Source organism: Pongo abelii, chromosome 8 (genome assembly GCF_028885655.2).
Source record: "Pongo abelii isolate AG06213 chromosome 8, NHGRI_mPonAbe1-v2.0_pri, whole genome shotgun sequence".
Classification (NCBI taxonomy): Eukaryota; Metazoa; Chordata; class Mammalia; order Primates; family Hominidae; genus Pongo; species Pongo abelii.
Window position 1 is genome coordinate 76,052,210 of NC_071993.2, and position 24,935 is coordinate 76,077,144.

Consider the following 24,935-nt stretch of genomic DNA (forward strand, 5'->3'; position numbering starts at 1 on the left):
TTTTCTCATTACCTTATTTACAAGCTCAAGTCTCCTGCAGTTGCAGATCTCAGCACTTAGAATAAGTCACCTTGCTTGAAAGGTTAGTATGGTTTGTTACACCAAATGGAATGAGGCTAGGATTAACTTGCTAAATTTCTCATCTAGCCAAAATGTAAATATCTATGTGTGTGTGTGTGTGTGCGCACATACACCTCTATCTATATATCTCATGTTAAGTTTTGCATGTGTGAAGGAGATCTCTCGAAGACAGAGGAGATAAAGTGCTGGTTGCAGCTGTCCTCCTCTACTTTTCCTGGTTACCTAACCATACATGATAACACTATGCTAATGTTTATGAAGGTAGAGCAGAGAGATCCTCTGCCACAAACATGCTGGGTGTAAATCCTTCTCTCAGCTGACTGCCAAAAAATCTGCTGACATGTGATTTTTCAGCATCCGGTGATAACGATATGACATCTTCAGCATTTACCAACCTAATACAGTTCACTTTGTACAAGAACAGGTGCCCTGTGGATATTAAATAGATATTAAGCAGACAGAAGAATATCAATTTGGTGAGTTTGATGGCTATGAAAATCAATAGCCCAAAATATAGTATCATGACTAAGACATTTATTTTAAACTTTTATTAAAATTTGAACTTACCCATAAGTCTGATTTCTTTTTAGCCTGACTATTTAATGATCTCATTCCTGATGGGTTTTTTTTTAAGTGAAATTATCTGGGCTTTGCTAATTTTCTGGTATGGGTTTTCATTCTCTCTGTAGATACTTCACTAGAGTCTGATAAGACTTTCTTACTAAGAGGGAAGTTTATAGCAATAAATACCTACATAAAAAAAAAACCAGAAAGACTCCAAATAAATTAGCTAAAGAGGCATCTCAAGGAACAAAGCAAGAACAAACCAAATCCAAAATTAGTAGATGGAAAGAAATAACAAATACAGAGCAGAAATCAATGAAGTTGAGACTAAAAAAATACAAAAGACCAAAAATACAAGAGACGAAAAGTTGGTGTTTTAAAATGATAAACAAAATTGACAAACATTTAGCTAGATCAAGAAAGAAAGAGAGAAGTGAGAAGACCCAAATAAAATAAGAGATGAAAAAGGAAACAATACAACTGATAACCACAGAAATACAAAGGATCACTAGAGACTATTATGAAAAACTATATGCCAGCAAATTGGAAAACCTGGAAGAAATTGGCAAATTCCTGGACACATACAACCTACCAAGACTAAACTACAAAGAAACAGAAAACCTAAGCAGACCAGACCAATAATGAGTGATGAGATTGAAGCTGTAATGAAAAAGTCTCCCATCCAAGAAAAGCCCAGGGTCTAATGGACTCACTGTTGAATTCTACCAAACATTTAAAGAAGAACTAATATCAATTCTACTCAAACTATTTCAAAAAATTAAAGAGGAGGTAATACTTCCAAACTCATTCTACAAGACCAGCATTATCCTGATACTCAAACCAGAGACCCAACAACAACAACAACAACAGCAACAACAACAAAAACTACAGGTTAATATTCCTGGTAAACATAGGTGCAAAAATCCTCAACAAAGTACTACCAAACTAAATTCAACAACACATTGAAAAGATTATTCATCATGATCAAGTGTGATTCATCTCAGCTCTGCAAGGATGATTCAACATAGGCAAGTCAATAAACATGACACATCACATCAACAGAATCAAAGACAAAAACCATATGATCATTTCAATAGACACTGAAAAAGCACCCAATTAAATCTGGCACCTCTTTATAATAAAAAACCCTCAACAAATTGAGAGTAGAAGGAACACAACACAATGAAGGCCATATATGACAAACCCACAGCTAATATTGTACTGAACAGGGAAAAATTGAAAGCCTTTACACTAAGATCAGGAACAAGACAAAGATGCCCACTTTTACCACTTTTATCCAACGTAGCCCTAAAAGTCCTGGCCAGAGTAATTAGGCAAGAGAAAGAAATAAAGGGTACCCAAATTGGAAAGGAAGAAGTCAAATTATCCTTGCTCGCAGATGACATGATCTTATATTTTAGAAAAATGTAGGCTCTATCAAAAACCTCTTAGGGTAAACAAATTTAGTAAAGTTGCAGGATACAAAATCAACGTACAAAAATCAGTAGCATTTCTATACACTAACAGCAATCAATCTGAAAAAGAAATCAAGAAAGCAATACTATTTACAATACCTACAAAATAAATAAATAAAATACCTAGGAACAAATTTAACCAAAGAAGTGAAAGATCTCTACAAGGAAAACTATAAAACACTGAAAGAAATAGAAGAGGGCACACACACACAAATGGAAAGATATCCCACATTCACGAATTGGAAGAATTAACATTGTTAAAATGTCTATACTGCTCAACGTGATCTACAGATTCAACGCAATCCCTATCAAAATACCAATGACATCCTTTGCAGAAATAGAAAAAACAGGCTGGGCGTGGTGGCTCACGCCTGTATTCTCAGCATTTTGGGAGGCCGAGGTGGGCGGATCACTTGAGGCCAGGAGTTCAAGACCAGCCTGGCCAACATGGCGAAATCTCATCTTTATTAAAGGTACAAAAATTAGGCAGACATAGTGGCACACAGCTGTCATCCCAGCTACTCGGGAGTCTGAGGCAGGAGAATCGCTTGAACCCAGGAGGTGGAGGTAGCAGTGAGCAGAGATCTCACCACTGCACTCCAGCCTGGGCAATAGAGTGAGACCCTGTCTCAAAAAAGAAAAAAAATAAATAAAGAAATAGAAAAAACAATTCTAAAATTCACATGGAATTACAAAAGACCACAAATAGCCAAAGCAATCCTGAGCAAAAAGAACAAAGCTGGAGGCATTATGATACCTGATTTCAAATTACACTATAAAGCTATCATATCCAAAACACCATGGTACTGGCATAAAAATAGACACATAGACCAATGGAACAGAATAGAGAACCCAGAAATAAATCCATGTATTTATAGCCAACTCATTTTTGACAAAGGCACCAAGAACATACATTGAGAGAAAGGACAGTCTCTTCAATAAATAGTGCTAGGAAAACTGAATACCCATATGGAGAAGAATGAAACTAGATCTTCACCTTTCACCAGATAAAAAAATCCACTCTAAATACATTAAAGACTTACATGCCAGGCCTGAAACTATGAAACTACTAGAAGAAAACAATGGGGAAACACTATAGGATATTGGTCTAGGCAAATTTTTTTTTGGGTAAGACCTTAAAAGCACAGGCAACAAAGGCAAAAATAGACAAATGGGATTACAGCAAGTAAAAAGCTTCTGCACAGCAAAGGAAACAATTAACAAAGTGAAGAGACAACCTACAGAATGGGAGAAAATATTTGCAAAGTATCCATCTGACAAGGGATTACTAACCAGATTATATAAGGAGCCCAAACAACTCAACAGCAAAAGCAAAAACGAAAACAAAGACTGTTAAAAATGGGCAAAAGACCTGAATAGGCTGGGCGTGGTGGCTCATGCCTGTAATCCCAGTGCTTTGGGAGGCTGAGGCCTCCAGGGTGGATCACCTGAGGTCAGGAGTTTGAGAGCAGCTTGGCTAACATGGTGAAACCCCGTCTCTACTAAAAATACAAAAATTAGCCAGGTGTGGTGGCGGGCGCCTGTAATCCCAGCTACTCAGGAGGCTGAGGCACGAGAATCGCTTGAACCTGGGAGGCAGAAGTTGCAGTGAGCTGAGACTGTGCCACTGCACTCCAGCTGGGGCGACAGAGTGAGACTTTGTCTCACAAAAAAAAAAAAAAAAAAAGACCTGAATAGACATTTCTCAAAAGAACACATACAAATGGCCAACAGGTATATGAAAAAATGTTCAACATTATTAATCAACAGGAAAATGCAAATCAAACCCCAAGAAATATCATCTCACCAGAGTTAGAATGGCTATTACCAAAAAGACAAAAAAAAAAAACAAATGCTGGTGAGGATGTGGAGAAAGGGGAACCCTCATACACTGTTGGTGGAAATGTAAAGTAGTGCAGCTGTTACGGAAAACAGTATGGAGATTCTTTTCTCTAAAAAACTAAAAATAGAACTACCATATGATCCAGCAATCCCACTGCTGGATATATATCCAAAAGAAAGGAAATCAGTATGTTGAAGAGATATCTGCACTCCTGTATTTATTGCAGCACTATTCACAATAGCCAAGTTACAGAATCAACCTATGTGTCCACCAATGAATGAATACATAAAGAAAATGGGGTATCTATACACAATGGGATATTATTCTGCTATAAAAAGAATGAATGAAATCCCATCATTTGCAGCAACATGGATGGAACTGGAAGTCATTATGTTAAGTGAAGTAAGCTGGGCACAGAAAGGCATGTATTGCATGTTCTGACTTACACGTGGGAGCTAAAGGAAATGATCTCATGGAGGTAGTGAGTAGAACGGTGGTTACCACAGGCTGGGAAGGGTAGATGGGAGGAGGGAATGAAGAGAGGTTGGTTAATGGGTAAAAACATACAGTTAGATAGAAGAAATAAGTTCTAGTACTTGATAGTACAGTGGAAAAATTATAGTTAATAATAACTTGTTGTATATTTCAAAATAGCTAGAAGAGAAAAACTGTAATGTTCCCAATACACAAAAAAGATAAATGTTTGAGTGATGGATATCCCAGTTATCCTGATTTGATCATTACACATTGTATACATGTATCAAAATATTGCATATACCCTAAAACATGTACAACTATATCAATAACAAATACAAAGAAGAAGAAAAAACATTGTGTAAATTTTTTAAAGACCTTCTTGAAGGCACTGTCTGTAGTTCCATGCTGTTAGGTGGCCAACTGGCTTGTCATCTTCCCTACCTTTGGAACAGGTATCCCAACAATTTTGCAGGTGAATGTGACTGGAGAGCCTTCTGTGACCCGGAAGTGCTTGAGTCTCTTGTCAAAGATGGGAGCAATACACTTGCCCGTGGGGATCTCATCATGTTGAATTTCATCATCTGATTCATCAACAGGAGTACGTTCCAAGCGAAACTCTATTTCATTCATCAACCTCTGCTCAAAGCTTGAAATTTTGTACTCCTGTCAAAATGACAAATGTGTTTCAATTTCCATATGGCAAGGAAGAACATGTCCATCAGTACAATTGAGGAAGCCACTTTTTAAGATTCAGACGTTAGATTTATACCATGAAATCCAAATAAACAGGTATGTTCCAGATCCAGTTTCTCACCATGGAGCACTAAAGGAAATGTCAGTGTCTCTCCTAAAATCCCACACGGCCTTAGTGCATCCTGATTTTCCACCTGAGCATGCAGCCCCAGTAGAGTTCTGTAGGAAATGGAATGTAGATGGAATATAATTTTCAGAGCTACTATTAGTGTTCCTTTCAATATGGAAAACTTCCTATAGCGTTATTTTGGCAAAGCCATTCTGAACTGCATTCTGATACATGCCTGCATCACCAGCTTCCTGTCTCTACTGGATTTTTCCATCTTCACACTTCAGGAAAACCTGTCTTGAAAAATATATCTCTACTGTAACAATACAAGAATGATAGAAAAAAACAAAGAGGCCAAGCATGGTGGCTCATGCCTGTAATCTCAGCACTTTGGGAGGCTGAGGTAGGTGGATCACCTGAGGCCAGGAATTCGAGACCAGCCTGGCAACACAGCAAAGCTCTGTCTCTACTAAAAATACAAAAATTAGCTGTGTGTGGCGGTGCACACCTATAATCCCAGCTACTGGGGTGGCTGAGGTATGAGAATTGCTTGAACCCAGGAGGCAAATGTTGCAGTGAGCTGAGATCATGCCACTGCAATTCAGCCTGGGCAACAGAGCAAAACTCTGTGTCGAAGAAAAAGAAAAGAAAAAGAAAAAAATCTCTCTTAACGCCATATCTGCTTTCACTGCATCTCTCTGCCCCCCTCACAACAAAACTATTTGAAATAATCCTCTACCGTTATGAGATCATTTCATTGTCACCTATTCTCTTGCTAACCTACCTCAATTAGTCTTGTGTTCTTTTTGTTCCTCTGAGATTGCTACCGTCAGGGTCTCCGAATATGCCACAACTAATTGTCATTTATCTGTTCTTACCTTACTTGATCTAAGCAGCATTAGACACAGATGACTACTTTTTCCTTTTGAAACATTTTCTTCCGTGACACACCATACTGGTCTTTCCTTCTCTTTCTCTCGCCGCACCAGTCTCCTGTGCTCCTCTGCTCTAGGTGAGCTCATCCAGTCTCCTAGCTTCAGATACTTTCTGCTGATGACTCCCAAATCCATATCTCCAAGCCTGGTCTCTTTCCCAGAATTCCAGAGTCATATACTACTACTCTACATTATGGTATCTAATGGGCATTTCAAACAGGATGGCTCAAACAGCGCACACTTGATTTCTGTCCCCAAGAGGTACTTGTAACCTGCTTTTCCTCATTTCAGGAAATGGCACCACTATTCATCACTTGGTTAAGTGATTAAACCAATGTTTCTCACACTGTCTACCATGAAAATCAGGTTTTAAGAATTTCCAGGCTGCACTTTTGTAAAGTAAAATAAATTACTAGCACAATGAAAGAAATGCAAAATTATTGTATACTGTATAAAACTTCCCTGTCAAATTTCTATGAAATTTTCTGAATGGTTACTATTTCCTTTTTTTTTGAGACGAAGTCTACCTCTGTTTTGTTGCCCAGGCTGGAGTACAGTGGCTGGGATTACAGGCGCCCTCTGCCATGCCCAGCTAACTTTTGTATTTCTAGTAGAGACAGGGTTTCACCATGTTGGCCAGGCTGATCTCGAACTCCTGACCTCAAGAGATCCACCCACCTCAGTCTCCCAAAGTGCTGGGATTACAGGTGTGAGCCACCATGCCCAGCCCTGAATGGTTACTCTTAATTTCTGTGCTAGTCTCAAGGCAGAGAGATGACATCTTGCAGGCTGGCACAGGTCCTCGGACCACACTTTGACAGCACTAAGTAAACCCTAAATCTAGGACTCATCCTGGATTCCTCTTACTCCCTCTCCCTGCCATAGCCTGCCCATCAAACTTAAATGTCACCTCCCCAAAGCAGCCTCCCCAGATCCCTTCATCTAATGTAACTCCCCATTCTAATTCTCTACATAGCACTGGTTACTATCTAGTATTTTTCTTGTTTGTTTATTGATTGAATGATTGAATCTTCAAGTGTTAGAATGTTAGCTCCACAGGAGCAGGGATCTTGTCTTCCTTCTCCCTATATTGACAGCACCTAGAAGAGTACCTGCACCATGGCAGGTGAGAGCTCAATAAGATCTGAAGAATGAGTGAATACATGAATCAAATAGAAGCAATCACTTTTTCTGACACTACCACATCTTTGAAGAATCTGGAGCCATGTGCTTGGGGTGAGAGTGAGAACTTTGGTTAAACTTATGACTCTAGTTAACCCTAATTTTATAATTTAGGGGAGCTCTATGGAGATGGTACTGGGATGCTCCTGAAGTGGAATTTGGAATCACGTGGCTGATATGCACCTGCCCCTAGTCAGCAGGAGAGTAACTGAGTTGAGGACTCATGCATTCTCAAGCTAAATCACATTAGTGATGTTCTCTAATTACTGCCTTATACATTCAGCATAATCATCTGAATTTGGATAGAATTTTAACTTTGGAACTATAGAAACCAAGCGTTTCTTGGTTTTAATTTATTGGAACCAATTTTAAATCTGCTCTTCTCTGCCTCATCTCAAACTGGGTAAAAAAAAAAGTAAGTACACAGTTCTTATAGGGTGGAAAAAGTGATTAATATCCAGTAAAGCTTATTAATTTTTAATGAGATCATTCAAATCAGTTAAAGTAAAAGATTGTTACTGGATTCTGAAACCAGATTTAGTTGAAATATATTAAGATTATTTTCTACATTATAGGAATATTTTTGGGAAAAGTTAACAAAGCTTCCACTATCCACCTATTAGGTAGAACCATGTGAAACTGACATTTTTGTAGGTCAACAATTGTAGACTATCAGAAGTTTCATATGATTCAACCTAATTCTTCACAATGACTATATTTTTCAGAAATACGTTAAATGGTCTCACAAGTTTGAAGTATTTTCTAGACTTGCCAGTTTAAAATTACACCAGGAAATTTTTTTTCTTTGTTGGATTGTATTCATGATTCTAAATTGATATTACTTTTCTTTTTAATAAATTTGGGTTTATTTTCCAGGATGTTTAGAAGTAAGCCAATAAATCATTTTATTCCCTTACCATGTGAGATAGGTGCTACATTTGATTATTTATTACTTTCAAATGACATTCAAAACGAATAATTCACATAGTTCTCACTCCACATGCAGATCCTAGACCCCAAACTTTTCATGAGGGTGGCTGTTCTCCATTTATTTCAGGCTCTGTGATCATTGGTGGAGAGGAGTGTGGACTGGTTGCCTGTGCTCTTAAGGAGGAGTGCCTAGAGGTGCTGACTGAGCCTGTATCTGGCAGGGGGTGTTGGGGAGGGTATGCGGATGGCACCCACCCTGGAGGCCCACTAGGGAATTAGCTGGGGACTCTTGTTATGGGTAAATCATAAAGAAAATGTTATTGTTTTCTAAAAGCTAATCTGTGCTTTTCAGAGTTTTCTGTTCATCTTTCAGAAACAAAGACTAAAGCAAGCAGAGGTCCCAGTTTTTCTTTTTTTCTCTTTTTTTTCCTTTCCTTTCCTTTTGTGTCCTTTCCTTTCTTTTCTTTTCGCTTCCTCCCTTCCTCCCTTCCTTCCCTCCTTCCCTCCCTCCCTCTCTCCCTCCTTCTTTCTGACGGGATTTCGCCATGTTGCCCAGGCTGGTCTTGAACTTCTGAGCTCAATCGATCCACCTGCCCTGGCCTCCCAAAGTGTTGGGATTACAGGCTTGAGCACGCCCAGCTGGAAGTCCCAGTTTCCATCATCACCAAGTTACAGCCAACCACCCTTAAATGGTTAACAGGAATGGGGAGGCTGTGTGGCTTCAGATGTTTCCTTTTCACCCACCAGAGATTTTCCTCTTTCCTCTCTCGATGCTACAGATCCTGGTCCTCCACCTCCCATTTCCAGCCCCCACTTCTCAGCATACTCCCAGGACTGGTTAGTGCTGGCCAGCCAAGGACAGGGCACAGGCACTGAAAGCCAGAAGGGAAAGCTCCAAGGCTTGGTCTCCCAACGTGTCCCTTCCCTGACACTGGGGCTGCAGCTGTTTCCCCAGACCCAACCCTGGTGTTGTCCGCTGCCCGCCCTCATTCCATTCCTGTTTCCTCTGCTCCTATCTCACTTCTATGTCCTGCCACAGTTCCTTAAAGAAATGCCTCAGAAAATACAAAAATTAGCTGGGCGTGGTGGCGTGTGCCTGTAATTCCAGCTACTCGGGAGTCTGAGACAGGATAATTGCGTGAACCTGTGAGGCAGAGGTTGCAGTGAGTCAAGATCATGCCATTGCACTCCAGCCTGGGGGACAAGAGTGAAACTCCATCTAAAAAAAAAAAAAAATGCCTCCAACAGTTAACACAGGATCTGGGTTTACTCTGGACTCCTAGGGTTTACTCTGGTAAATCTTATTTGGGTCATTCATGCATCCGATCCTTTTACCAATTCTCTACGAATGGCCCTTGTTCCTAAGGGACTATGTGAAGAAAAGGGCATATCAAGGTGGATATCAGACACTTTTTACTCTCACATAGTCTGTTTCCAGTTATTCCTGAAAACCTTTATAAAGGCTTTGCTTGCTTTGTATCAGGATATTATGTATCTGAATCCAAATTATCAGGAACAAATAAAAACTTGATGGATGAAGAGAAACAAGAAGACCAGTCCCTGAGGTCTATAGAATAAAATAAAGGGAGTAACCAAGGAGCCAGCCCAAAATGGAGAAGCATTCTGAGGGATTTTCTTTTTTTCCTTCTTGAGACAGGGTTCTCACTCTGTCACCCAGGCTGGAGTGCAATGATGTGACCACAGCTCACTGTAGCCTCAACTCCCTGGGTTCAAGCAGTCCTCCCATCTCGGCCTCCCAAGTAGCAGAGACCACAGGTATGCACCATCATGCCCAGCTAATTTTTAATTTTTTTTTCTAGAGATGAGGTCTCCCTATATTGCCCAGGCTGGTCTTGAACTGGGTTCAAGCAATCCTCCCACTTTGGCTTCCCAAAGTGTTGGGATTACAGGCCTAAGCCACTGTACCTGGCCTCTGGGGGTTTTCAATAGGCAAGAGGTCTTAACCTTCTATGGCTTCTTATCTTGTTTTATTATGTCCTCAAATTTCCAATCCATCCACACCACCTCTAGCCCCTATTCTAACAGAGTTCTTGCTACAAGCTAAAGAACCTTTTCTGCAGCTTCTATTGTCTGACTGGGGAGAACTGGTAAGTTCTTGGCTAACTACACTGTTAGAGTTATTACAGAGAAAGATGAATTCCTGAAATTCTATATTATGAACTATTTTTTTTCCAAATAATTTTTTTTTTTTTTGAGACAAGGTCTGGCTCTATTGCCCAGGCTGGAGTGCAGTGGTGTGATCTTGGCTGCTTGCAAACTTTGCCTCCTGGGCTCAAGCCATCTTCCCATCTCAGCCTCCCGAATAGCTGGGACAACAGGCACACAGCACCCCCATACCTAGCTAATTTTTGTATTTTTTGTAGATGGGGTTTCGCCATGTTGTCCAGGCTGGTCTTGAATCCCTAAGCTCAACCAATCTGCCCGCCTCAGCCTCCCAAAGTTCTGGGATTACAGGCGTGAGTCACCGTGCCTGGCCCCAGAGAAATATTATTATACATGGTGGTAAGTTATGATTATACTTATACTTCAGAAATACAATGGGTTATAATATAGCCTTTAAGCACCTGCCTGAGAATATAAATACCACATTGTCTCTATGTATTCCAAACAACTAATTTTAGGAACTTGATTTTAAGTTGGGGCCTGATTTTACAGAATTTAAATGCTTGAACTGATTTAGCCAAAGAAACTACAGAAGCAATATGATGAAAATATGTGCATTTTGTTTGACTATAAATGTGTATAGTAAATACACACTTGGCTATATATTTATTATCTTAACCAGTACTCCAAGTTGAGAGGTGATGAAAACAGAGAACTCAATGAGTTGTTTAAAATATACTATTAGAGACCGGGTGTGGTGGCTCATGCCTGTAATCCCAGCACTTTGGATGGCTGAGGCAGGTGGATCACCTGAGGTCAGGAGTTTGGGACCAGCCAGGCCAACGGGGTGAAACCTCATTTCTACTAAAAATACAAAAAAGTAGCCAGGCATGGTGGTGAGTGCCTGTAGTCTCAGATACTCAGGAGGCTGAGGCATGAGAATCACTTGAACCCAGGAGGCACAGATTGCAGTGAGCCGAGATCACGCCACTGCACTCCAGCCTGGGCAACAAAGTAAAACTCTATCTCAAAAAAAAAAATATGCCATATATACACATATATATATGTGTATATATATGCCATATATGTGTATATATATGCCATATATACACATACATATACATATGCCATATATACACATATATAAAATTAGTAACCAGGTAGTGAGGAGACACTTGTAACTAGATTGTAATCAGAAGCTTCTACTGAGGCACCAAGATGGGCTAGATATCAGAAAACAAGTGACTTTTGAGACACATTATTATTCAAAAATTTCAAAGCAGGTGCTTAAGGACAGCTTAGATGATTTCAACCTTTTACCTCCATCACAGACACAAGAGTCAGGAGGGAGAAGACCCAGCAAGAGGACTTTGGAGAGAGCCATTAATGTCTGTGAGATGCCTACCTCCACCCCTAACCCTGGGGTACTTGTTTCACCTCAAGTTTAGCGAGGGAGATTAAATGGACCCTCTTGGACAGGGTCCATTGGAGAGCTTGGAGAGCTTGCTATGCCTCCTACAGTTAGGAGGACACAGGGGTTTGCCATCTGCCCCCTGCCTGAGAAATCTAAAGAGTGAGGAGCAAGCTGGCTGTTTGCTGATGGGCAAGTGGAAGGCTGCCTTAAGCAGCCTGCAGGCCTACAGTGTGTCAGGGCAGAGGGTGTGCTGTGGTTCCCATCATGCATCCGTAGGCAACAGACAAAACAAAGTCAATGTGGGATCAGCTTAGGTCCTTTCAGGATCAAGAAAGGAAGGAATCAGGAGCAGAAGTTAGGCCGGGCATGGTGGCTCACGCCTGTAATCCCAGCACTTTTGGAGGCTGAGGTAGGTGGATCACTTGAGGTCAAGAGTTCGAGACCTGCCTGGCCAACATGATGAAACCCCATCTCTACTACAAATACAAAAGTTAGCCAGGCATGGTGGCAAGCACCTGTAGTCCCAGCTACTCAGGAGGCTGAGGCAGGAGAATCTTGAACTCAGGAGGTGGAGATTGCAGTGAGCTGAGATCATGCCACTGCAATTCAGCCTGGACAACAGAGCAAGACTCCGTCTCAAAAAAAAAAAAATTAAAATTAAATGTAAAGGTATTTTCTGCATGGTTCTGCACAAATCTTTCACTATCAATCCACTGTCTGTAAATGTCCATTTTAAATGTCCAGTACTGGGTTTATGCCATGTTCTCCATTTTCCTTTGCCTCATCTCCTTTGTGAGTAAAAACAGATTTTGTGTTAGCTGCTCATAGATGATGTCTACACTCAAAGGAAAGAATATTTTTTCTGTGTAAATCTGGGTGTTATAGAAATTAAATCAATGAGAAATGACCCATCCTCTCTAGACTCATGAATTGCATAGAATTAGAGTTGCTCTATGAAAGGAAATGAAAAGCTAAAAATATTTACTTCAGAAGAATATGCCACTTGAAAATATAACCATTTTTTTAAAAAAAGATAATCCTCTTCAGGCTGATAAATTGACAACTTGAAACATTTGATTTCTGGGACACATCAGCAAAAAGTTTCTTCAAATTGGCTGTTCCTTCCAATTGGTGGAGACAGTTTTTCTGTTGCTAACCATAATGTAATGACGCATCCCAAATTGGATATGGCACTGCTGAGGTATGGGCCATGATCCAACAGTCACTGCCTGAGCTCACTGCGGGCTTTCTCTACTCTGGGTCCTGAGCCTGGACTTCAGGGGCAAATAATCAAACAGGATCAAGCCAGCTAGAAAACCTGCTCAAAGTGTTCCCGACAGATTCTGGGTATGATGTGCACTAAAAGAAAGCATTGCGTATGAGAGAAAGTGTTCTCCTTTTCTTTCCAGAGACAGAGTTTAGAGACAGAAGAAAGGATTCTTAGATAAACTTGGAGGTAGGCCGGGCACAGTAGCCCACGCCTGTAATCCTAGCACTTTGGGAGGCCAAGGCGGGTGGATCGCTTGAGCTCAGGAGTTCAAGACCAGCCTGGGCAAAATGGTGAAACCCCGTCTCTACAAATAACACAAAAATTAGCCAGGAGTAGTGGCACATGCCTGTAGTCCCATCTATTTGGAGGTCTCAGGTGGGAGAATTGCTTGAGCCCGGGAGCTGAAGGTTGCAGTGAGCAGAGAATGCACCACTGCACTCTGCACTCCAGCCTGGGTGACAGAAACTTGGAGGTTAGCATACCTAGAAGATAATTTATTTTGCCATTTATCTAACAATCACTTGTTGCCTTCAGTAGAAATACCTAGTTATCATAGCCCACCCTGTCTCTGCTGCCAAATTCTTAGTAAGTACCTATTATATGCTAAACACTGTGATAGACAATGGGGATACAACATTCCGCAAAATACAGACTCTACCTTCAAGGAGCTTGCCTAAAAATACTTTTAATCCGAATTTGTACTTAAGAATAAAGAATTATTAAAAGATGCACAGATTTACTTTATACTTAAATGTTTGGTTAACACAAGACTTTTGTTTAATTTCTGTGTGTTTTTAAAAGTTTTCATCTTGGCGAAACCTCCTCTCTCTAAAACAAACAAACAAACAAACAAACAAAAACTACAAATAAGCAGGGTGTGGTGGCTTGCACCTGTAGACCCAGCCACTGGGGGTAGGGCTGAGGTGGGAGGATCACTTGAGCCCAGGAAGTCAAGGCTGCAATGAGTGGAGATCGCGCCACTGCACTCCAGCCTGGGTGACAGAGTGATACCCTGTCTCAAAAAAATAAAAAAGTTTTCATCTTTTAAAATCAGCTGATTAAGTTGGATTGTTACCATAGTGGGTAGTATCCATAATGAGGTATAATCAGAATCTATATAGTCAAGTGAACTATTTTCCATAGTTTTGCAACAAATCCAAACTTTTCTGCTTGGTTAACAGTTTTATTACCTATCTGAAACTAATGTAAATTCCATAGTTGTGGGTTGACTCAGCAATGTTCACTGAGCACCCGCTCTGCACCATGCACAACAGGGATGCAGCAATGAACAAGACACCTTCCAGTCTGAGCCCCCAGGTTGCTCCTGACTGGTGCATTCTGTGTGGGTCCATGGCAGAGGATACAGAGACACTTCACTATCCCAGCAGCCAAGGTCCTGCAATGCCCAAAGTGGGCAGCATAAAGCCAGTGGCCTTACAAAGTAGAATGTAAGGCCAATGTGAAATTCTTGTTAGAAAGGGAATGAATGGCATGACTATTCACGGCTCACAAAAGAGGATTGTCATAAAGAATTCGTGGTAAGAGATGAAAGAGGAAAGACTTAAATAGAAGAACTGACAGAACAGCTCAGAGAAGAAGATTAGAGGAACAAAAAGCAGAACAAAAATTAGGTACTTATTTTTTTTTCCTCTGTCACATAGGGCAGTATCTGGAAACTGCAGATAGTTTAAAAGAAACATTAATAATAATAATAATAAGCAGGGGGTGTGAGAGGACCAAATAACGAGATGGGAAAGTTTCCAGAGAAATGAGGTCAAGGAGGAAAGTTGGAATAAGACATTAGCTGGGGGTAGAGGGGTGGGAAATGGAGATTAGAAATTAACAACATAGCTAGTCAACAAATATTTACTGGATGCAGAACTTCATGCTAAGTCATGTATGAATTAAAATCATTTGTCATGAAAGCTCCATTATGCTTTGTGATCCTGGATTCCTTTTTTTTTTTTTTGAGGCAGAGTCTCGCTCTGTCATCCAGACTGGAGCTCAGTGGCATGATCTCGGCTCACTGCAACCTCCACCTCCTGGGTTCAAGTGATTCTCCTGCTTCAGCCTCCCGAGTAGTTGGAACTACAGGCACCCACTGCCAAACCCATCTAATTTTTGTATGTTTAGTAGAGACGGAGTTTCACTGTTGGCCAGGCTGGTCTTGAATTCCTGACCTCAAGTGATCCGCCTGTCTCGGCCTCCCAAAGTGCTAGGATTACAGGCCTGAGCCACCACACCCGGCCGTGATCCTGGATTCGTTTGACTTTTTAGATTCACCATTCTAACCTAAACCATTTAGGTTTTATTGATGTCCAGTCAGGATCCACTGGTGATGATGGTACTCTTCAAAATAGGAAATGATGCAGCCTAAAATCTAGAAATAAGGAAACCTTTCTCTTGGCTTATCCCCAACTCAAAGACACTTTGTTTTAAGTTTGGAAAGCTAAAAATTTTAATAAATAGGAGCCTCTGAAAGGATGGCACCTTCTCATTTCAAAAGGTTCTAAGAATCTACAAATGTTACTTGCTAATTGTAAATACATAACATGAGTTTAAGGCAAAGACCGAACTATCACAACAGAGAAACACAAAGTGGTAGATACATCAAAGAAAACACATTTTAAAACATAATTTATAAATTTGAGTTCTGGGGAGAAAATTGTTTATAGTCAGTAATATTCATTGTTCAAGGACTTCTGATTTATTTTCACGCTCAGAACAATGTGTTAATGCTAGATCATGCAAATGTTCTAGGACAGTGTATTCTTTATTTACTTAGAACTAAAATAGGGCAAGAGAACCCAGCTTTCTGGACCTAAAAGTTTTCAAAGCAAAACAAATGCATACTCTTCCAAAGGAATCATTTGCACCCCCTTCCCACGTGTGTAGGCTAATATGGGAATGAGAACACAGATTATTTTCATTCCTGTGACCCCGGACTGCAGGCCTAGATGACTATCAATACACAGGTGTCTCTTCCTAATTTTTCTCTGCTTGTCTAGTGTTTTTACACTTTCCTAAGCTGACTTTCTTCTTAACTTCACCAGCGTGGGTCACAGTATATTTTAGACAGTTCTTCATGATGTTTTTACTATCATTTCCCAAGGCAGCAATGGATAAAACAATATTATAATACGATCATCATTTTATTTCCCAAAACTTTCTCAGAGTCAACATCTGCCATCCAAATGCAAGCATTCCATCTCAGACAGCTCCCAGTTTCCCGAATTTCATTTATGCAGCTTGGATTTCATTATCCATGGCATGGAATGTAGTCTAAGATAAATTCTGTAATTAACCAACTGTAATAATTCTCAGAGTAATAATTCTCAGGAGAATGACACATGTCACAAATATTCAGATGAGAGTGTTGAGATGCTTTTAGAGACTTTCCTAGTTCCTGCGATTAGTCCAGAAGTTAATTCATGATGGAGGTTTAAGAGAGATTTCTACTGGGTTGATGGCACTCAACTTGTGGAATTTCACATTTACATGTACACACATGTCAGGTAACTAAGAGAAAAACCCTTCTTTCCCCTGAGTTGGGCAATGGGGTATCCTGGATCTACCTACAGAGTAACTATAAAAGTAAAATCAAACAGCGTATGTGCTGAGCTAGCATTGTTTTTACAAGTCTCTAATTGCTCTCTCTCCGAGTTGTAAAAGACATAGGCTGAATACAGCCATAATTACAATGACACTTAGAAGGATTAACAACCACAAGTGTGGTGACAGTATTATAGGAAAACAAATCTGCATTAGACAGAGCAACATTTATAGGGCTTGAAGGTAACTGTTCTCATAAAACTGAAAACGCTGCAGCATTTCAGGGAAAATGTGAGAGTATCCTGGAAACCATAGATCTAGTTCTAGTTCCACTACTGAGCCTGTGCCTTAGTTTCTCTGTCTAGAAGATGGAAGAGAAGAATAGTAGGGTTGGCATTTGCCTCCCAGAAATAGATGAAATTTGGTGAAATAATCCATGAAAAGTATACTCAGTTATGACAAGTTTAAATATTCTCCTTAATAATTTTAAGTGAATTTTTAAAAGGTTTTAAGCAGCACATTTTCAAAAGAATCCACTCAGTATAAGTTGCTCAATATATAACACAATTGCAAATTACTATATATCCATGGCTCCACTGGAAATAAGAGACAGAAACACTAAGGAAAACAGCATGTGGTCTGGGAAATTGAGAGCTTTGTTTCTAGGAGTCCACAAATTCCACAATATTTGGCATACTGTATTGATTGAAATTTTGTTGTATTTTTATCAGTTCTCATCTTGGGAAATAAACCAAGAGTTAGATTATTAAAATCAAAATCTGCATTAAAAATAACCATTGGATTCTCAAAAGCAAAAATAAATGCCTCAAATAAGAAAATGTTCAGTCTATCTTTCTTTTGTTTGAATGATGCTCGCAGGTGGCTTTCCTCTTTTTCCTTTGGTGCAAGCATTTACTAGAAAGCAGAGTTGTACAGGTTGAACCACAGGATGTTGCCTAATGGCTATTTCACATGATCACACCTAATATAAAGATTGACAGGTACTGGTAATCAAACTTTTAAGCACATTAGATTGAAGATTAGACAGCTTAGAACCCCAGAGTTCCTTAAAGTCTAGGTCATAGGCTGGGTGTGGTGTCTTACGCCTGTAATCCCGGCACTTTGGAAGGCCGAGGCAGGAGGATTGCTTGAGCCCAGGAGTTTGAGACAAGGCTGGGCAACATGGCAAGACCCCTGTCTCTACAAAAAATTAAAAAATTAGCCGGGCCTGTAGTCTCAGCTGCTTGGGAGGCTAAGGCAAGAGAAGCGCTTGAGCCCAGGAGGTCGAGGTTGCAGTGAGCCATGATCGTACCACTGCACCCCAGCCTGGATAACAGAGGGAGACCTGTCTCAAAAAATTTTAGATTGTAAACTGAGGGGAGGATTGCTGGGATGCACAAAAGTTATCTACTCTCTTGTTTAATATATCCTATTCTGGGTAAATACATGTAAACAAGTAAACTGAGTTAACTACTGGGAGAATTAAGAACTGCAGATCCACACAGGCAGGTTTCTCACATGACCTTTGGTTAGTCTGTGCTCTACCATCTGAGCGGCAACATCAGCTTCACTGAGGTTACCTGAGTATCCGAGGACTGAATCAAGCAAAATTATATTCCTTACAATAAAATTTCAATAAATCTTCTGAATCCAACAATCTTACCTGCTGGTTTGGTCTGACATCACTGAAAGTTATTTTTTTCCCCAAGTCTCGAATCACCGCGTTCTTAGTTTCACGAATGTTATCATCATTCACTGGTTGAGGAGACTTTGTATTTTTCTTCACTAATCCCTGGGATGGCCTGTAAGATAAATCCACACCCGACACACCCATGAAAAGCACTGGCCAGGGTAAAAAGGCCTAGAAATCAGAGTGGTTGAAATGACAACGAGAAACCAGTGGTCATTAGGCATTTAGGGAATTAAGCCCTGCGCAGAGAATCGGTATTTGTAAAGGTCTTTTTGATACTTTAATTAAAAAAAATTTTTTTTGAGACAGAGTCTCACTCTGTCACCCAGGCTGGAGTGCAGTGGTGTGACCTCGGCTCACTGCAACCTCCGCCTCTTGGGTTCAATGATTCTCCTGCCTCAGCCTCCTGAGTAGTTGGGATTACAGGCATGCACCAACACACCCAGCTAATTTTTTGTGTTTCTCCTAGAGATGGGGGTTTCACCATGTTGCCCAGGCTGCTGTCAAACACCAGACCTCGAGTGATCCGCCTTCCTCGGCCTCCCAAAGTGCTGGGATTACAGGCATGAGTTACCACACCTAGCCTGATATTTTAATTATTAATAATCATTCAAAGTAATCATCCCCTTTGTCCTGAAGTGTTCCACATCCATTCTGTGTCTAAGAGAATAAGATTATCTAGGAATCCACAAAATGAGAGCCCTGTTCCAGATCAAGCTATTCAACGCACACATCACCTCTTAACTAGCATCTTACATCAAGAAACCTCAATGACACTTACATGGATGGTGCACTTCTAGGCAGCCCCATGGCATTTGTGGGTGGGATGGCAGGGAGAGAAGGCAGAACAGAGCTGAGGAAAGCCACTGGGTTCTGAATCCGGCTGGTAGGAGAGACAGGAGTTGGGGACACACAGCGGGGCTGAAACTGGTTTCCGCTGGGGATGGAAAATGTGAATGGTGGCGGTGTTGGCTCTGTTGGGCCTGGTGGGAGTGGCTCATTTTGGATGGAAAACCCTCCTGGAGATTTGGTTTGCACAGAGGGGTGAGACACTAAGAGGCTTTCTTTGCTCACTGTCCTCTGGATAGTTTGAGGAGTGCTGCTCAAAGTGAACACTGGAGAGCTGGAAGGGGCCATGGTTGCTGCAGTGGTGTTCGTGGAGGGGAAGAAATGCTTCGGCCGGGCCAAGCTGAACGTCTGTGATGAAGGAGCCTTCACCTGCTTACTGGATGTTGTCACCGCTGGGGGAGCAGTGGAATTCAAAACACTCATGTTGAAAGGAAACTCCTTAGGAGATGGGTTTTGCAACTGGTGTTGTTCCAGTAAGACTTGGTTATGAAGCTGTTGTAGCTGAGTGGAATCACTGTACACAAAACAAGGGTGGAGAGAGAGAAGGAAATGTGTTATTATTGGCCTCACCTTTCAAACAATGTACAGACAGACTGTTAGGCGGGTCATGGTGGCTCATGCCTGTAATCCCAGCACTTTGGGAGGTGGAGACAGGTGGATCACTTGAGTCCAGGAGTTTGAGACCAGCCTGGGCAACATGGTGAAACCCTGTCTCTACCAAAAAAAAAAAAAAAAAAAAAAAAAAAAATTATATATATATATTAGCCAGGCATGGTGGTGCACGCCTGTAGCCCCAGCTACTCAGGAGGCCGAGGTAGGAGGATTGCTTCAGTGATCCCAGGAAGATCACTCGAGATCCCAGGCTTGAGCCTGGAGGTGGAGATTGCAGTGAGTCCTGATCATGCCACCTCACTCCAGCCTCAGTGACAGAGTGAGACTCATCTCAATAAATAAATAAATAAATAAATAAATAAGTAAATAAATACAATAACTTGATGCTGATAAAGAACACACAACCAGAGTGGCAAGAAATCAGCTGATCAATAATTGGTGAGTTTGTCTTTCCTTCTTTCCAAGGGCGTCATTCACACTGTATTTTTTGTATTGCGACCTTGGAGTTGTGCAACAAAGAGTTTATAAATTGGAAAAGAGGAATAGAGACAATGTTTCTCTTGTAGGCAGTTCTCAAAGTTCTGATGATCAGTGGAAAGTATCCCAGCTTCAGAACAGAAGGCACTGAGCTACACGCCAGTGTGAGTTACTGAAAAGGGCTGAATTCTCCATAAGAACATGCTGTATTCTCCACTCTGCCTTGTTTCAGAGCCAACCTTAACAAAGAAGCCGGATGTGTCTCAGAGGGGTTTCTCATTCTCTCGCGATAACAAACCTTTATAGATAAGGTGACCATATGTCCCAATACATTCAGGAAGGTCCTGGTTTAACATCTTTTCCTGGCATCATTATTTTTGTTTTTGTTTTTGTTTTTTTTGAGAGAGTCTCACTCTGTTGCCCAGGCTGGAGCACAGTAGTGCGATCTTGGCTCACTGCAACCTCTGCCTCCTGGGTTCAAGTGATTCTTGTGCTTCAGCCTCCCAAGTAGCTGGGACCACAGGTGTCTGCCACCATGCCTGGCTAATTTTTGTATTTTTAGTAGAGACAGTGTTTCACCATTTTGGCCAGGCTGGTCTTGAACCCCTGACCTCAAATGATCTGCCCGTCTTGGCCTCCCAAACTGGTGGGATTACAGGCGCGAGCCACCATGCCCGGCCCTGACATCATTATTAATAGAACTCACTTTCACTCTCAGAAATGTCCTAATTTGAATGATGATTATATGCTCACCCTGATTATAAACCTTGCCTTAGACTTTTATTGTTCCTAAAAAAGAGAAAGATCAAACTGGAAGCAGTTTCTCCATTTATAGAACCTGAGTCACAGAGGCATCACATGATTTGCCTTAATGGTCCATTGAATTCAATAGTGTATTGAATTTCTCTTCACAAAAGAGTTATTTTTTAACAAAGAAAGTGCAACAAAAATGTCTTAAAATCATATATGCATAAAGTCATTAAGGCTGCCAAACTTTGATGTTTAGGAGAATCTACTGTTGAATGAGTAACCACGGGAAGACCCATAGGTGAGTTCACAGTGCTTCAGGACCACTAATTATATGTTCTTTATTCTATTTTTATTTATTTAATTATTTTAGGCAGAGTCTTACTCTGTCACCTAGGCTGGAGTACAGTGGCACAATCATGGCTCACTGTAGCCCCGACCTCCTGAGTTCAAGTGATCCTCCTGCTTTAGCCTCCCAAGTAGCTGGGACCACAGGTGCGTGCCTCCACGCTCAGCAATTTTTTGTATTTTTTGTAGAGTTAGGGGTCTCGTCATGTTGCCCAGGCTGGTCTCAAACTCCTGAGCTCAAGCAATTTGCCCGCCTTGGCCTCCAAAAGTGCTAGAATTACAGGCATGCGCCTGGCCAGTTTTATGTTCTTTGGAAATATGTGTTGCTTTTGGGACACAGAGACTCTGCATTATAAGGAATACAAAAGAAATTATTAAGGATTTTGAATTCTTAGGATAAAATGCCAAACAACAAACTTGAGATACTGTATCAAGTACTTTTGAAAGCAGTTTTGGCAACGACAATTTCTGGCAGTGTGTGCTGGAGCCAGTTCACTGGCTTTGAAGAACAGATAGTGCACATCTCAACTACCCATTCAATGACTTTCTCTTAGTAGCTTGAAATTGGTGCAAATGCTAAAAATCAGGGCTTTCTCACCCCTGTCAGTCATTAAACATTTGCCAGTGCATCACTGACTTGGAAAACTAGTTCTGAGTAAATCTGCTATGGTTTTAGCAGTAGTCACTGTGCTGGTTGCACATTTGAATCACCTGGAGACTGTAAAAGACAAATGAACCTTGCTGCTTTAGGCACCTGCTCAGAGTTAATTTACCTGGGATGGAATTCAGACAGAGTTATTATCATCTTTTCAAATGCAGGTCAGTCATTCTCAAACTTTACTGGGCCTCAGAATCCTCTGGAGGGCCTGTTAAAACACAGGTTTCTGGCCCCCATCCCCAGAGTTTCTGATTCGGCAGGTGTGAGGTGGGGCCTGGGAGTCTGCATTCCAACCAAGCTTCCAGGTGATGCTGATGCGGCAGGTCTGCCTACCACAAGGCCCCAGGTGATTCTCACAGTCACCAGGACTGAGAACCACTGCCCTAAAGAAACATTTGGCCCCAAAGCATAGGCTTTTCTAGTATATTCTGACTTTTGTCTGACATTATCTCACTTTTAAATGTTAATTATTGTGTTTTCCTGGGTATACCAGGTGGGTGGTAGGGAGTGGGGAAGAGTAGCAACTGTCAGGGTTATTTCTTTTTTTTTCTTTTTTCTTTCTTTCTTTTTTTTTTTCTTTTGACAGAGTCTTGCTCTGTCACCCAGGCTGGAGTGCAGTGGCATGATCTCAGCTCACTGCAACCTCCGCCTCCTAGATTCAAACGATTCTTCTGCCTCAGCCTCCTGAGTAGCTGGGATGACAGGCATGCACCACCATGTCTGGCTAATTTTTGTATTTTTAGTAGAGACGGGGTTTCACCATATTGGCCAGGGTAGTCTAGAACTCCTGACCTCAAGTGATCCACCTGCCTTGGCCTCCTAAAGCGCTGGGATTACAGGCGTGAGCCACCATGCCCGGCCGGGGTTATTTCTCTAACTCTAGACGTGATTTCCAAACTGGCTGCACATTAAAATAATCTGTGGAGAGATTCTGATTCAATTGAGATGGAGGGCATAAATATTTTTTAAAAGCTCCACATTTTATTCTAGAATGTAGCCAGGACGAGCAATCACTGCTCTAGGCAGCTTAATATTCAGTCTGAAATTTCAAAGTCAGGCTTTGATGATACAAGGTTTAAAAATGACAGCTTCCCTTTCTGTTGCAATTTTAAGATCTACATTATCTCTATTTTCCATATGAATAGCAAATTGAAGGAACAAGCAGAAAATTGTATCCTTGAGAAGACTGAGTCAATATATTTTAATGCGAAGTTGTGAGGTTAAACTAATGAGGTTAAAACTAGTAAGAAAATGTTGTAGGCATGTAGATTTACAAAGGGTGTGGTGTATGTGTATGTGATGTGAATATATATATTCATATCTATACTAATGTAAACATATACATATACACAAGAGAAAAGGAAAGCAAAGAATATTAAAGAATTATATAGTGCTGAGAACTATGTTTTTAGAGGGCGTCACTACATGATTTAGTAGAAAGGCGTCTTATATTAATTGGAAGTCTCATGTGGCAGACACTGCTGTCTACTTAATTCCCCCCTTGTAAAAGAACCCAATTTTGTTCATGGTGGCAATATGTGCAGCTAAAGACTGTACTTCCAGCCTCCTTTGCAACTAGTGTCCCATCTGCCTAAATTCTGGCCAAAGAGGCAGAAGCAGATTTTGGTTGAAACCTCTAAGAAGTCTCCTTAGAAGGGATTCTAACATCAAGAGTATGACTTTTGTCTGGGTGCAGTGGGTGGCTCACACCTGTAATCCCAGCACTTTGGGAGGCCAAGGTGGGTAGATCACAGGGTCAGGCGTTCGAGACCAGCCTTGCCAACATGGTGAAACTCCTTCTTTGCTAAAAATACAAAAATTATCCAGGCGTGGTGGTGCACACCTGTAATCGCAGGTACTCGGGAGGCTGAGGCAGGAGAATTGCTTGAACCCGGGAGGCAGAGGTTGCAGTGAGCCGAGATCACGCCACTGCACTCCAGCCTGGGCGACAGAGCAAGACTCCATCTCAGAGAAAAAAAAAAAAAAAGAATGTGACTTCTGCCCATTGGTCCTTCTGACTGCCTGAACTGTAGATGTGGTGACTTGACCACCATCAGCCGTCTTGGACCATGAGGGCACCTAGAGAAGAAGCCAGTGTTTGGGATGGCAGAGCAGAAAGACAGAAGGAGACTAGATTCTTAATGACCATGGAACCAACGTCACAGCCCCAGACTCCCTGTCTACTTTCTTTATGTGAGAGAAAATAAACCCTCAAGTATTTACACCCTGTTAGTTTGGGTTGTCTGCAACTTGAAGCTCAACTTAATCCTAACTGACATACCTGAGGACTGAACTCTTACCTTTTTCCATGCTCAAATCCTATTCTAAGGGGCCTAGAGAGAGAAGTCACTTCTTCTTTTTTTTTTTTATTTGAGACGGAGTCTCGCTCTGTTGCCCAGGCTGGAGTGCAGTGACGCGATCTCGGCTCACTGCAAGCTCCGCCTCCTGGGTTCACACCATTCTCCTGCCTCAGCCTCCCAAGTAGCTGGGACTACAGGTGCCCACCACAATGCCTGGCTAATTTTTTTTTTTTTTTTTGTATTTTTTTAGTAGAGACGGGGTTTCACGGTGTTAACCAGGATGGTCTCGATCTCCTGAACTCATGATCCGCCCGCCTTGGCCTCCCAAAGTGCTGGGATTACAGGCGTGAGCCACCATGCCTGGCTGGAAAGTCACTTCTACAAGCCATAAAATCTCATGAAACAGGTCTTTTTTTTTTTTTTTTTTTTTTTTTAGAAAGAATCTCGTTCTGTCGCCCAGGCTGGAGTGCAGTGGTGCGATCTTGGTTCACTGCAACCTCTGCCTCCGGGGTTCAAGCAGTTCTCCCACCTCAGCCTCCTGAGTAGCTGGGATTAAAGGCACGCGCCACCACACCTGGCTAATTTGAAACCGGCCTTTTTGACCC

At 41.3% G+C, this 24,935-nt stretch overlaps 1 protein-coding gene across 3 annotated transcripts in view; it reads right to left on the reverse strand.

The window, feature by feature from the left end:
- Positions 1-24,935, reverse strand: part of MYPN (myopalladin) — a 111,651-nt gene that overhangs the window by 16,639 nt on the left and 70,077 nt on the right. For all 3 annotated transcript variants that reach the window (XM_002820892.6, XM_024254243.3, XM_024254241.3), the window contains 3 exons: positions 19,121-19,702; positions 18,313-18,451; positions 4,882-5,103 (listed from right to left, as the gene is read on the reverse strand). In XM_002820892.6, coding sequence (XP_002820938.3) covers positions 4,882-5,103; positions 18,313-18,451; positions 19,121-19,702 — 943 coding nt within the window. The remainder of the gene's footprint in view (positions 1-4,881; positions 5,104-18,312; positions 18,452-19,120; positions 19,703-24,935) is intronic.